The sequence below is a fragment of the Nymphaea colorata genome, chromosome 6 (genome assembly GCF_008831285.2).
Source record: "Nymphaea colorata isolate Beijing-Zhang1983 chromosome 6, ASM883128v2, whole genome shotgun sequence".
Classification (NCBI taxonomy): domain Eukaryota; kingdom Viridiplantae; phylum Streptophyta; class Magnoliopsida; order Nymphaeales; family Nymphaeaceae; genus Nymphaea; species Nymphaea colorata.
Genome location: NC_045143.1, coordinates 8,870,730 through 8,886,240, shown reverse-complemented (window position 1 = coordinate 8,886,240; position 15,511 = coordinate 8,870,730). Strand labels below are relative to the sequence as shown.

General features: G+C 39.2%; 1 protein-coding gene across 6 annotated transcripts in view; it reads left to right on the top strand.

Annotated features, from left to right (window-relative positions):
• Positions 1-15,511, top strand: part of LOC116256161 (uncharacterized) — a 28,625-nt gene that overhangs the window by 4,268 nt on the left and 8,846 nt on the right. For all 6 annotated transcript variants that reach the window (XM_031632409.2, XM_031632406.2, XM_031632410.2 and 3 more), the window contains 8 exons: positions 1,184-1,273; positions 3,103-3,222; positions 3,608-3,691; positions 6,338-6,415; positions 6,907-7,032; positions 7,106-7,195; positions 8,064-8,099; positions 8,189-8,244. In XM_031632409.2, the coding sequence (XP_031488269.1) occupies positions 1,184-1,273; positions 3,103-3,222; positions 3,608-3,691; positions 6,338-6,415; positions 6,907-7,032; positions 7,106-7,195; positions 8,064-8,099; positions 8,189-8,244 (680 nt within the window). The remainder of the gene's footprint in view (positions 1-1,183; positions 1,274-3,102; positions 3,223-3,607; positions 3,692-6,337; positions 6,416-6,906; positions 7,033-7,105; positions 7,196-8,063; positions 8,100-8,188; positions 8,245-15,511) is intronic.

Genomic DNA, 15,511 nt, shown 5'->3' with positions numbered 1-15,511 from the left:
GTGTGTGAGAGATAGATTTATGTCGATGTCATGAAACTTTACATGGTATGAGATGCTGTAATTAAAAGGCTGCAGAAGGGTCGAAGTTTTCATGGCTGCTTTGCGGCTCAAGTGGAAGCTTTCTTTCAGGTTGTCTCCAATTCTTCCTTACCCGGTGTCTTCTATGGTTCTACCCTTTTGTTCTTTTGAGTTTCTCTTTTAATGTAAGGTAAGGAATGTCTTTCTCATCTGCCATTTCTTAAACTTACCTCTACCAAGCTCTTCTATTGATACTTAACAAAATTAATGATGGTAAAGCTAAAATTTAGAAGGAAAGGAAAATAAAATAAAAAAATAAAAAAGCAATTGAAGCATACAATAAAAGGTGAAAAAAAATTGAAAATTAGTTATCACAAAGTTATGACTTGGCTTCTTAATCGTGTTGATTCTTCTATGAGTGCTCAACTAGTTAAGTTTGAGCTTTACAAATGTTAGATACTGGATATGGGGTCACAGGTCAGGTCCATTGGATTGGCCTAATAACTCCATAAATAGGGTCGCTAGGCTAGATCAGTGGGGCATCGCAGCTGTGAGAGAGTCTTACTCTTACCTCTGGGAGGAAGAAGCCCTAATCTGGGATTAGGGCATGGGTGTGCGTGTCATCGTGGGTTTTCTTGTAAAGGGGTTGGTGAGTTAGCAGGGGCTAACAACAAAGATTGGAAGTTTTTAAGAAAAAGGATGTGGCTCATAAATGAAATCTGCAAGTTAAGGTAGCAAATTTATGACAGAGATAAGTTTGATGGAGGACATGATTAGAAATCATCAGGTCCCTTTATAGGCAGCTCTGCAGGATAATTTCTTGTTGGTGCTGAAATTTGTACAGAATTTATAGGTTGCACACAATGAAATGCTTTCCAAAAGGTTACATGCTGATCAAGTGCTTTGTGAAGCTTGAGTTTTGTTGCTTTCTTAAATGAACGGTCTCAAGTATTTGCCAACTATGCTTTTGCTTCACATGAAAAACAGTGTCCCTCATTTCCTTTGTTAATATTTATATATTCATATCATAAGATTGTCATGACTTTTCATGTAATTGAGAAAACAAAGACCAAACCTACTTTAGTTCCCCTTTAATCAAGTTCTTTTAGAGATTTAATTTTGAATATAGCATTTAAATGTGTTCCTTGCCTTTTGGTTGTTTTAGGGTTTAACCACAGGCAGTTTGCCGACCTTCATTGATGTGGGAAATAGTTTCGGAGCCCCTTCAATCATTGAAGATAACTTGATATATCAGGTAACGTCTAACGTTGCTTTCTAATTTTTCTATCGTGGAATGCTTTCAAGCATTATAGTCTTTTAGGCAATAAAGATGTGACAACTATGACTTTATTTGTTAAAATCTTTTGAAGAGCTTTGCTTTGCCACTACAGAATATGTCTGTATGTGCATATAAGTACCATTACCACAAATATCGTTTATGGGTACAAAACAACAAGGTTTTCTTGGGTATAATACGGCAACATTTTTTTTCTCAAGAAAATCTCGGCAAATTTAAAAAAAGCTAAACAACTAAAAAAATGTGAAAATAAAAATTTGGTAATAAATGTAAAAAATGTGATGAAAATGCAGAAAAAAAAGGGAAAAAAAAAAGTGAAAAGAACGAATAAAACGTGTTTTTTTCTCTTTTTTTCGTTTTGGCGTTTAAAAAAAAAACACTTTTGTTTCCCTTTTTTTTGGCTCTTATTTTTTACATTTTTCTCGCTTTTGTTTAGTCAAACACGTTTTTGGTGGCAAACACTGTACTTACTACCAATATTTGTTGTTTGGCAATTTAAGTCATGTTTTCGAAAAAAAGTTGAACCACATAAAAGGATGTAAAGTGTTTGAAAATGTAGGAAATAAAATTATAAAAGAATCATCTATTTTGTGTCTAAACCAGATTTATGAGCTGAGAAAAGTAAAATCATTAATCTTAAATTTCTTATAAAATCCAATCTACATGGATTCCCATCCCCCTCCCTTTTTTTTTGTACATATAGGTTTGGAGTCTTTGGACAACCCACAACTATCTGTATGGTTGGACTTGTGAAAATTAGTTGAAATGGTTGAACTGAATAGACAGTTCCTAGATAGCAGAAAAAGTAGACTGCTTCATAAACATATATACATACTACATATACGGGTACTTGAGTAAGAGCCTTGTACCCATGCCCAAAGTGGGTACTTGGACACACTTGGGTACTTTTTAGATCGAAACTGGTCTCAACTACTTAATTTTACTTGATTTAATTTTTTCCACCTTAATTTTCATTCTGTTCTTAGAGTTATTTTTCAGTAACATGTAATGTTTTTATTTATATCACTCGTTTATTAAAATGTTGCTTTCATTTTGCTTTTTTTTTTTGTTTTTGTTATTTTGCTTATGTACACACCTATATCCTGGTGTACCTTCATACCGACATTTTTAAAAGTTGTCGTGTTTGCATCTGTGTCTCCATACCCGCACCCATGTGACTTATATATATATAAGACTAGCTAAAATACATGCACAAACTTGCATTTACATCACCACTAGTTTTACCATAAAATGCTGAAATCACTTTTACATTGTTTCTCCCAACTAACCTAAAATTCTAGGACTAGGTCAGGCTCTGGTGACTACTGGTGACTGCAGCATCTCCAAAAGTCTGCTTTTGTGCCTTCAAAAATGAACACTGTAGATGCTTGTCACCTGAAAAGATGTACAAAAAAGGGTGTGCATTGTTTGTTCAAAAGTCTATTTATGTGTAATCAACATGATTGACTTTGGATGCCTAACTCAATAATCATCCAATTATATGGCATGGTTAAGCTTTTTCAAAGTTCAAGGTCCACAGTTGGAAGTTACAGAGAAACCTAAAGGCCCAAACTCATGTTTATCATAAAAAAATATGATCTAGCAACTGATTTACAGCCAATGACCTTGCTGAACCCATCTGTAGGGTCACATTTGTTTTCAAAAGTGCTAAATATCTTTCCACATATAATCCACATGTTCTTCTGCTTGTATGCATCTGTGAGTGACTGAATGAGTGTGAGTGAGAAAGGTGATGTTTTATTCACTTTATTTAAGATGTTATGCAGTTAGCTACAAATGGCAAGCGAGTCGTTATGATGGGAGATGATACATGGATGCAGTTGTTTCCAAATCATTTTCATTCATCACATCCATTCCCATCCTTCAATGTGAAGGATCTTGACACGGTATGCTCTCATTTTTTTTTGGGCTGCTCTTTAAGCATGGATTTTTCAGATTTCATAGTATTGGCTTTTGTAAGAAGTTCATCTTATTTCTTCCTATGAACTTCACTTGTTCTCCTAGATGCCTGAAACTGCACAAGCAAGACATTTGACCAACTTGAACAAGTGTCCTTGACATGGATCACTGACTTAAGTAGGTTGGCTTTCTTAAGTCATCTGTCACAGGTTTCTAGGATCTTCATGATTGTGGACATTCTTTATTTTAACCTTCTTTGTCTAGGAAACGCTACTTGTATAGGTGATCTGATTCACGTCTGAGGTTACCATTTGTAAATCCTTCCACTTGATTTCCTAAGAATGACAGGTAACCTTTTTTTTTTCCTTGCAGGTGGATAATGGAGTGATTGAGCATTTGTTTCCAGCTTTATATAGTGAGGATTGGGACGTTCTTATTGCACATTTTCTTGGAGTGGTATATGACCATTCATTCATTCCTACCTCGATGTACTTTTTCCCTCATGTTCTGTATCAAACAGATGCTGAAAATTGTTGGCTTCATCATTCATGTTAAATCCAAATTTCAAGGAAGACTTGCAAAATAATTGTCATAGTTTGGGAAGTTGCATGCATCAATATGTCTTGCTTTTAGGCATGTCCTTTTTGAATACCACATGCATGTGGTGAAAAGAGATCTGGTCCACAGGCTTACAGTAATTGTCAGTGTTATGATCATATAGAAGATTAGGTATGTCTTTGGGTTTCTGTTGTCACATGGTAGGGTTGGTGCTGGGCTGCTGCCTCAGTTCTTTTGAGCACATGTTTTAGTCAGTTGAGCTTGAATTTTTGCAATTGAAAATAAGTGTTAGAATATTTGTGTATGTAAAGATAAATATAAATAAATATATATAATGGCAATTGAAATCTGCTGGCTGTCGGATGACAAAAATATTAAAAACCGTCTCTAAAAAACAGCCGCCATGAGGGCATTCGTGATGGTTCGTACCATGGCGATGTATTTTTTCCAGCCACGGTTTTTAAATTTTTGACCATCTGGAAATGGCTGACAGCCGACAGATTATATAAAAGAAAGTGGATCCCTATGTACACTTTTACTCATGTACATGCCGTGACGCAGTGTGTTGTGTTGGGTGCATGTTTGAGCGCGTCTAGACTCCTCAAGTCAAAACCTGGCCGGAGGAATCCCCTTCTTTCTATATTATAATTCGGCACATGTATATTACTGTTTTGTTTATACTGGGGACAAATAAAATATATATAAGCCTTTCTTGTTTTTCTTTTTCTAGTTATATAATTTATTTTCTTTCAGCTTTCTGTAAGGTCAAATGTATTTTTGACTTGATTGAGTGGTTGTTGACCAGCTCCCATTAGCTAGAATCCTAGCCATTGGGTGCTGGCCCAACAGCTAGCTCAGTCCCTCTTATTTGTATATATAGGAGAGATTACTATTAGAATGTGGTTCTTGACATCTGGATCTGGATCGAGATCCAGATGTCATGCCCTTAGGCACATCTCTTTTGTCTTAATATGGGTTGTTCATTTATTAATGGCATAACTATAATATCTGTATTGTAATAGGACTTGTTAGTCCGTGGTGTAAAGAGGTGTTCTTAATAATATATTAGGGTTAGGAGCTGTGAAGCTGCTGCGACCCCTACCATTATGCATCCGTCTTCTCCTTATTCTGTTTTTGGTGAATCTAGGGCTGTGGTGATTCATTCAATTTGACACCAGAAATCTATTAGTTACTCCCTCTTGTAACCCATCCTTTTCTAAGCATGTTGGCAGAATATATTAATTATTTTTTATCTGCTTCTGGTGCTGCCTGCACTATTTGTAAAATGCCATTATTAGCTTTGTGAATCCCTAATCTTCAGAGTTGAATTCTTTGCTCTTCGGCTGTTTCTGGCCTGTTTGGTGTGAACTTTTACAATAAGTTGGGAATTTGCATCCTTTTCTACTATGCTATAAGTTATATTGGCAATTGTGAATACAAGAACCATGTTAAGAATAATGATAATTGATGGTGAGTGCTTGTTCCTGTTTTACATGGCTTCTTGACTGCAAAATGTATGGATGTCACATGGGTACCTCAGTAAGGTTCACGTACCCATGTCGCCGTTCTTGTACCTAAAATGGGTACTTGGACACACTTGGGTACTTTTCAGCTCGAAGCTGATTAAAACTACTTGATTTAATTTTTTCTAACTCAGTTTCCATTCTGTTTTTTAGAGTTATTGTTCATGAATGTATAATGTTTTTATTTATGTCGCTTATTTATTTAAATGTTGTTTTTATTTTGATTTTTTGTGCTATTTTACACATATATATATATATATATATATATCCTGCCATATCCCTGTACCAACATTTTTTAAAGTTACTGTGTCTATACCCATATTTCTATACCGTACCCATACCCATATGACTTAAATGGCAACAAATGTCATTTGATGTGTTTTACTTACTTTCACTGAGGAATCTCAGCTTCTAGCAGCAATTGGAGCAAAATTTTAGATTGGTTATTAGAAAGAAAAGGATTAGTGTGCATGGTGTGTGGTTCGACGTTCTCGCCGAGGCACCTTTTGTCTCTTTTCCAAAAGGAGAGGTAGCCCATAGTTAACTCATACAAGAGCACCACTAAAACTGGAGTTTTCATGGTCTGTTGAAAAGCTACATTTGTACAGTCTATTCTTTGAGGTCATTTCCTAGCACATATTATCCTAAAGCATCTTGTCTTTACTAACGATTTTTTTTTTGTGTGAGAGAAACTTCAAGAACTTACCTTTTTTTGCAAATTTGATCCTCAATTTCTAATATGGTTAGGAAAAAAGTGCTTAACCAGTTTTTTTTGTCACTTAAAATCTAATTGATATATTTGGTTTTTTAGGTTGTTGTGAAGCATTTTTAAATTTTATCCCTTCTTTTTCTTAATAAATTACAGAATCCACTGAGGATTCTGTTTCCTAATTTTCGTTTGATTTTGTCTAAGTTCCTCTCAGTCGTAAGGGAAAGTAACTGTAATTTGCATATCCATGTGACTTCTTTGTCTCATTCATTATATGGAAAGCAATTCACTTATATAACCATTTGGTATTAGGATCATGCAGGGCACATATTTGGTGTTGATTCCAGTCCCATGATTGAAAAGTTGAAGACATACAACCAAGTTCTTGAGGTGAGTTTCTATCCCATCTATTGCTGACCTTTTTAAAGGATAATTTGTCTATATTCGTGATTCATGATTTTGTGTCCTTACATTTACTGGACTCGTTTATGGATCTGCAGCAATATGCCTTTATAGGTGAGGTTTCTGAGCATTAAGTGCAATGCTAGTGCAGTATGTCCTGTTATATACATGTGGCTTAGTTGATTACCATATTTGATCTGTGCACAGCAAAAGAGAGGAATTATTTAGTTTTATTAGAAGAATTCTCATTGAGTTGTTAAAGTAATTATCCGTGACAGGGGACTGGATTCTTGGGAAAAAAGAAATAAACTCTAAATGGAAGCATTGCACACTTGTTCTGTTAAAATTTGCCAATATTACTAGGACAGCATTTATGAGTTTCTATCGCAGCCTATTCATTGATTCATTACTGTTTGGCATAAAAATCATTGCATACTAGATTTAAATTTTTGGGAGCCTTTTTGTGTTTTCTTTTCCAGAAAGTTGTAGACATTCTAAAGAACCATTCAGGTCCTGGAGAATTACATGAGAACACCTTCCTTATTGTATTGGGTGACCATGGACAAACTGAGAATGGTGACCATGGTGGAGGAACTTCTGAAGAGGTCTGATATAAAATAACTTTATTTCAGTAATTAAGTTTCACTTTGTGGCTGATTCATTCTATACATGTTGCAGGTAGAAACATCACTCTTTGCAATGAGTGCAAAAAAACCTCCAGGAACCATACCAGCTGCACTTGATAACTCCCGTTGTGGTTTTGACACGGTATGCTTTCCATTCTACCAGTAGTATTTTCCTTGATTGATAGGTTTATAAGAACCAGAGAGTGAGATTATCAATTATTTTAGTGTGAGATATCTTTCAAGTAAAAAGAATCTTCAGTGTCATCCAAAAGAAAGTTAATTAGCATTAGAAAGCCCTGAATGGATGATAAAGGTCCATGGTCTTGCAGGATGTATCAGAAATAAATTCTCTCAGATGGTTAAGCACATAGAGTGAGAAAAGATGGAAAAGTGAAGAATCATGTCTGTAATCTGATGTATGCATGTATGAGTCAACCTGCTATATATTGCTATGAAAGTTTGTAATTGTGACATCGCAAGTTCATTTTTCACCAGTTACTTTTAAAGTACAAATGTACTGGGAAAGTCCATTAGGCTGATGTTTGGTCATTTTTGGGAGAGCTTTCACTCCAAATATACCCCATACTTCAGGCGCTAGATTCAAGAAATATTATATCTTCACTGACAAGGTCAAACATTTTTAGCAAAATATTACCTACTTTTGGTTATAATATTTGCTGTGAAGGCTTGATAGGAAATGACAAGAAGCATAAGAAGAGATTGGTGGAAAAACTGCAGTTGAAATGAACAACATCACCAATTTTGATGACACAAATTATTTAAATCTTCTACTTCATGTTGCAATCTCACTAGAACCTGCTAGGTTTGATGAGTTATTACAACTCTCCTCCAAATCCGAATGCTCGTGAATGGGTTTTGTTTGTTCTTTTGTTTTCTATACATCTCAAAGGGTCTTGATTTTGAAGATCCTCTCCTGACTTTTGGAACCTTGTAAAAATTCGTAAAACTTAAAAGTTGATGGTTAATATTTGACGTTGCTTCTCTCTCAGGAAGGCAAGGAAGTTTGCATAAGCTCCATCCAACAGGTTAGATCAATTTTAGGTTTTATAGCATTTCCCATCATATGTTATGAAATGTCATTTTAGTACTGAGGACCTCTTTGATTGGCTTACAGCTTGATTTTGCAGTAACAATTGCTGCTATGGTTGGGATTCCATTTCCTTATGGAAGGTAAGCTGCATAAATCCTTCTAAAGGTCCTTAGTTTTCCATTCTCAGCTGTGCATTCTTTTGCAGTTTGTGGTCAGTGCCTATTGATAATACGGTAGAATTTGCCGCAAATATCTGAAATATATGCTTAGGTTAAATTTGGTAGGAGGGTAGAAATGGTTGAATCAAAATAATTCCTTAAGTCTATTTTTGTAAGGGAGTAATATGAATGTTCTACCATGTCCTATCAAATTATCAACACATTAAAGGGGTTATACGATATATCTGGCATGGAAGCAGGCCAAAAGTTTAGTGGCAAATACTAATGGATAATGACTAAAGAAAGGATCATGCATTCTGTAAAAACTTCTCCGGCTAATTGCTCTCAGAACACCGATATGAACCAGATACCTGTTATAGGGCATGGATGAGTATTTTGATAATCTTTTGTTGGGCTTGGTGTTCCATCATCAGATTTAGCAGAGAACACCAGAGTCAGTCAGCAAATGAAGAGAGAATGCAGAGATGGGGCACAATCTGTTCCAATTCTCAATCTAGTGATTATGACTTGATATCTTTCATTATGTATGATGGTTACAGAATATTTTGAGGGACAGTTACTACCCGCAACGTCAAATAATTATATTGGATTTGGATGAGGTTTGAATCTGATCCAATCTATCACAGTGCTTGTTCCTCAAGTTATGCATTGTGTTGAACCATAGACAACTTGTCATTTGACCAAACTTTGTTTCTTGTTAGCTCCTTTGTCAATAGATGAGCTACTTGATTTTTTTTTCAAGGAAGTGAGGGTCTATTTCCTTATCTTTAACCTTTGGTTGCCAGATAAAATACCGGTCTATATCTATATGCTTTGGTCAATCATAATAAACAAGATTAAACGGAAGTCTGATAATATTCTGATTATGACACGATCAATATTGAACTTGTACTTGATCAATATTAAATGGGTTCTTGCTATCCAAGTGGAAATGAGAGCCCTTGACAAGAATATAACATGGGAGGCTGTACATTTTCCTGAGGATGCTCATCTTGTGGGATCAAAGTGGGTTTATAGTTTATACAATCAAGTATAAACCTGATGGATCCATGAAAAGATACAAAACTTGACTGGTCGCAAAAGGCTTCAGTCAGAAGTATGGCATAGACTACCTGGAGACGTTTGCCCCAGTTCCAAAGATGAAGACGGTTCAAGTGATTCTTGCTCTTGCTGTTCCAAAGGAAGGGCAGCTGTATCAACTTAATGTGAAGAATGTCTTTCTTAACAGTGATTTAGAAGATGAAGTTTATATGAGCATGCCCCCCGGTTATGAGAGAACATGAAAATGTTGCAGATTGAAGAAGGCTCTGTATGGTCTTAAAAATCTCCTCAAGCATGGTTTGAATGCCTCAGACTTGTGATTAAGAAGCATGAATATCATCAAGGCAATGGAGACCACACACTCTTTGTGAAACGAAGGGAGAACGAGGTTGCTCTTCTCTTAGTTTATCTGGATGACATGATAGTTACAAGAGATGATGAAGAAGGGGTTACAAGGCTGAAAAAGATGTTAGCTTCAGAGTTTGATCTCAAGGACCTTGGGATGTTAAGATACTTTCTTGGTATAGAAATGGCTAGGTCAAGCACTAGCCTCGTCTTAAATCAAAGGAAATACACTCTTGACTTGCTGAAGGAGATTGGGAACCTTGGCTTGCCGACCATGCTTCACTCCATGGATGTCAGTAGTAAGATCAGTGTCAAGGATAGGAAACTGCTTGATGATGAAGCTAAAGGGAAATATCAGCGTTTAGTTGGCAAGTTGATTTATCTCATACTCACTAGACCCAACATTACTTTTGCCATGAATGTGATGAGTCAATTCATGCATGCTCCGACTAATGCTCATTGGAAGGTTGCTTAGAAGATCTTGTGTTATCTGAAGAAGAATCTTGGTAAGGGCCTTCTATACGTGCGGCAAGGTCAATTTAACATTGAGGGGTATTCTGATGTTGAATGGGTCAGCTGCATTGATACGAGGAGGTCTACTACAGGTTATTGTGTCTATTTGGGAGGCAACTTGGTGGTATGGAAAGACAAAATGTTTGTTTTTGCTCGAGTGCCGAGGTTGAGTATCGTGTTGTTGCTATGGGAGTTTGTGAATTATTGTGGTTAAAAGTGTTGATGGCTGATATCGAGATTAAAATTGATGGGCCTATGACAATGTACTGTGGTAATAAATCTGCAATAAACCTTGCAAACAATACCGTGTTACATGATAGGATCAGGCATGTGGAGATTGATCGACATTTCATTTGTGAGAGACTTGACTTTAAGGAGCTAGTCCTACCATATATGAAGTATGATGACCAAGTTGCAGATGTACTGACAAAAGCTTTGTCTTCTACTCAGTTTGAGAGGAATGTTAGCAAATTGGGCATGTTTGACCTATATGCCCAACTTGAGGGGGAGTGTTAACGAACATGTATCTGGACGGGGCGCGGGTCCAAACCTGACACATTCACCTGGACCACCTGTTAAGTCTTAAGTTGCGGGTGATTGTTGTGCACTTAAGAGATGTGTTTAACTGTAATATGTTTTTTAATGAAATTTTAGACAGAGTGCACTGGCTGCTAGTGGGCACCATGCTTCTCACTTGTGGTTTTCTCCCTCTGTTTGAGGGGTTTACCACATTAAATCTGTGCACCTATCTTTTCTTCTTCGTTCTCCAATAATTCTACATGTTGGAATTCTCAATATGAGGTTGTGACCTAATGTCTTTCATTATATATAAGGGTTAGAAATTATTCAATGGACAATAAGGGTTAGAAATTATTCAATGGACAGGTATGTCCTGCAATATACAACAATAGTGCACAACTGCCCGTAAAAAAATGCCCCATGCAATTGTGTCTGCAATAAATTATCGGATCTGTATTTGATCCAATCCGTTATTGCCATCTGGTGAGGGAGATTTATAAATTTGTGCAACATGAAGTTTTGATTTGGATGAAGATTAAGATGGCCCGTATATGACTTCAGTTTGGGACCTTCAATTCTCATCCATTGTGATGCTCTTTCATATTCTACACTTGTCCTTCTTCATCTGTTTTATATTTTTTCCACTTATTCAGTGGATTCTTATGTTTGAGTTGTCTTTATCATTTAAGATTTTTTTACTTAATCCAACAGAAATCTTTTTAGTGTCTTCTAACATTGCAACTTCATGCATATGCAATCACACTCTTTCGTGGTATATATTTGCCATTTTCATTTTTTTTATTGTTATCAAGTGATGCTGTAACTTTTTATGTCTGAGTTGCTTTATCATTTCAATTTAAAACATAATTCAAAATAATTTATGAGATTTGCATATCTGGACCCGGTTCTATGGGGCGCGGGTACCGAGGTGGACTCGGTGCCCTAGGCGGCTTCTCCTCTCTCCCTCTTTATATTGTCACTTATGTTTAAGTGTTGAATTAAGTGAAATAGAATTTTCTCTCTCCTAGGGTTGCGGTGAGCCCCTAGGTCAGAGCTTCCCCGTGGTTTTTCACCTCTTTCTGAGGTTTTCCACGTATATTGTGTGTTCGTTCTCTACTCTCTCTTTGTGGTTCGTGTTTCTACATGGTATCAGAGCCAGCGAAGTTGGAGAAGCATTTTTTTTCCCGAGGATCGTCAAGTTTTTTCGTCGCCCGACGCCGTTGAAGTTCCGGCGCCGCTGCTGCCCCTGTGACGTCGCACTGCTCTGCCGCCGCCGTCCTTTGTTCTGCCGCCGCCGTCCTCTGTTCCGCCGCCTTCCTCTGTTTCGCCGTCCTCTGTTGCGCCTCCGCAGCCCTCCGTTCGGCCCGTTCTTGGTTTCTGCCACCGTGGGTGGCCTCTGTGTTGCGCCGTCACCTGCCTTCCGTCGCCGCTGCCTCATTCCCGCCGCTGTGCCTCTTGTCGCTGTGTGCTTGTTTGTGATGGCAGAAGCGATGGGGACTCAAAAAGATGCCGTTCTTGACGCGGGCAGCGCCTCCAAGACTGAGAACGTGCCGATCCAGGTCACCTCCATCCGTCTGACCAAGGACAATTACCTATCTTGGTCTGCCGCTCTCGAGATTGGGATTACTAGCCGTGGGCGTCTCTCTTACATCACTGGCGACAAACCTGCGCCCATCAAATCTGACCCTCAATGGGCGACGTGGGCGTTGGAGGACAGCCAAGTGAAGGTGTGGATTATCAGCTCCGTGTCCTCTGATATCCAGCCCCTCATTCTGCGGAAGCCGACCTCTTTTGATATGTGGACTGTGCTTGCAAAGATGTATGGTCGCAAGAAGAGACATCTGCGCACCTATCAGATTAAACGCAGTATTTACTCCTTGACACAGGGTGATTTGTCTGTTGCTGCCTTCTATGCTGCCCTGAAGACCAAATGGGAGGAGCTAGATTATCATGTGACTGATGAGTGGAAGTGCGGTTCAGATCATTCCCTCTACTGGGAAAAGGAATGGATGGACCGTACGTTTCTGTTTCTGGGAGGCCTGCGGGATGAATTTGAGTCTATTCGTAGCCAGATTCTTAATGGTGATGAGATTCCGGGGATAGAGGAAGTATATGCTCGTGTTGAGTCTGAAGAACAACGTCGCCAGGTGATGCATCTTGACACCGGTCATGGCCCCTCTGCCTTTGTCAGCCGTGCCTCAGGGACTGGGCAGCGTCCTGCCCGGCATTGCACTCATTGCAACAAGTTGGGGCATTCGGTGGATTTCTGTTGGGATCTTCATCCCGAGAAGAGACTGGTCAGAGGTCGTCCTCCCTCTGGCAAGCGTAGCCCTTCTGTGTCTGATTCCAGTCAGAGCAATTCTTCTAGTGGTGCAAAGTCCAAGCTGTCCCCTGCTCAACTCAAGGAGCTACAGGCGTACATCAGCCGCCTATCTACTACTCCTGAGGAGTCCTCCACGTCTGAAGGGGCTCAGCTAGCCCAAGCCCTCGTTGCCTCGACTGATCAAGGTAACCCTTCTCTTGGTGATTGGATTGTTGATAGTGGAGCCACTCACCACATGACAGGGGACTCTAAACTCTTTCAAGAATATCAACTTTCCTCTGGCAAGCAACGCGTGTCTATGGCAGATGGGTCTTCTATCTCTGTGGCTGGGAAAGGGAGCTTGTCCCTGTTGAACAAATACCGTCTCCACAATGCCCTGCATGTTCCAAATATTCCTGTGAACTTACTCTCTGTCAGCAGTATTACTAAAGAATTAAACTGTAATCTGATTTTCTCTGCTGATCACTGTTCCCTGCAGGACTTGGTGACGGGGAAGAAGATTGGGATTGGTTCGGTTACTGATGGGCTCTACAGGCTGCCGGTACAAGTTGCTTCAGCGTTGATTTCTGCCACGAGTGGTCACTTGTCTGGTGTGAATGATAGATCTACTGTTCTACGATGGCATGAGCGTCTTGGACATCTCCCCTTCCAGTTAATAAAGAAGTTGTTTCCTCATTTGTTTGCTTCTGTCTCCATTGACTCCTTCGCTTGTGAAGTGTGTCAATTGGCTAAACATGTCAGGGCTTCGTACCCTATTTCATTGAATAAAACCACTCATCTGTTTGCCTTAGTTCATTCCGATGTTTGGGGTCCTTCTGGAGTACCCACGTGTGGTGGTTGTCACTATTTTTTGACGCTTATTGATGATTACTCTAGATGTACGTTCGTGTACTTGTTGCGAGAACGTAGTGAGGTTCCAGCAGTTGTGAAAAACTTTGTTGCCTTTGTTGAGACTCAATTCCATACTACTGTTCAAGCTTTCCGTACGGATAATGCAAGGGAATATGTCTCCCAATCCCTTGATGAATTCTTGAAAGGCAAGGGTATTGTTCATGAAACCTCTTGTAGTTATACCCCTCCTCAAAATGGTATAGCTGAACGTAAAAATCGTCATCTATTGAATGTTACCCGGGCCATTATGTTCCAACGTCATGTCCCGAAGCGGTATTGGGGTGATGCACTTCTCACTAGTGCACATCTCATTAACCGTATGCCTACTAGGGTGTTGGATGGTCAGTCTCCTTATTCTACCCTGTGGCCCACTCAGAATCCGTGGCCTCTTACTCCTCGTGTCTTTGGGTGCAGTTGTTTTGTGCATAATCATAGCCCTACTCTCAAAAAACTTGACCCCCGGTCTATTAAAGGAGTTTTCTTGGGGTACTCTTCCACTCAGAAGGGGTATAAATGTGTGGATCCCACTACTTCCAAAGTGTATGTTTCGAGGGATGTCACATTTCATGAACATGAGTCGTATTTTTCGGTGAATCCTCTTCAGGGGGAGTGTCTTGGGAACAAAGGGGAAGAGTATTCCTCTAATCAGCTGATTCAGTTTATGGAGTTTTTGGATTACAAGGTTAGTCCCAGTGTGATTGACACGGTCACGGTCAGTAATGAGAAGGGCAGTCATATGGAAGGGGTCACGGTGGATGCTCAGCCCACTGTTGCCCGGGATCACTTGTTTGGCCAGGTTTATGTCAGAAAGGAGAAAGCTGCAGTGGAAGATGTTGGTGATGAGGATAGAACCAATCCCAATCCTGTGATCTTCCCGGATGACCCAAGTCCATCGAATGAAGAGCTCCCCATTGCTTTGCGCAAAGGCACCAGGTCATGTACTTCTCACCCTATTCAGAGATTTGTTTCTTATGCTAAGCTCAGTACAAATTACAAATGTTTTATCACAACCTTATCCAAAGTTGTTATTCCCAGGTCGGTGGATGATGCTAAGGATGATCCCAAGTGGTTACATGCTATGACGGAGGAGATGAGTGCGTTAGCTAAGAACAAAACATGGGAAGTTGTTGATATCCCTAAAGGGACACACTTAGTTGGTTCTAAGTGGGTTTACAACGTAAAGTACAAACCTGATGGCACTGTAGATCGATATAAAGCTCGTCTGGTTGCAAAGGGGTTCAGCCAGAAGTATGGGATCGACTATCTTGAGACCTTTGCCCCTGTTGCAAAGTTGAAGACCGTGAGGGTTATTCTTGCTCTTGCTGTGCACAGGAAGTGGCGCATGGACCAGCTTGATGTTAAAAATGCGTTCTTGAACGGCCATCTGGAGGAAGAAGTCTATATGAGCATGCCTCCCGGGTATGTTCAAGAGGGAAAATGTTGTCACCTCAAGAAAGCTTTGTATGGCTTGAAGCAGTCGCCTAGAGCTTGGTTTGAGAGACTAAGGATCGTTATGAAGTCTACTGGGTACAAGCAAGGAAATGGAGATCATACCCTATTCATAAAGCAGAGAGATGGTCTGGTGAGTCTTCTCCT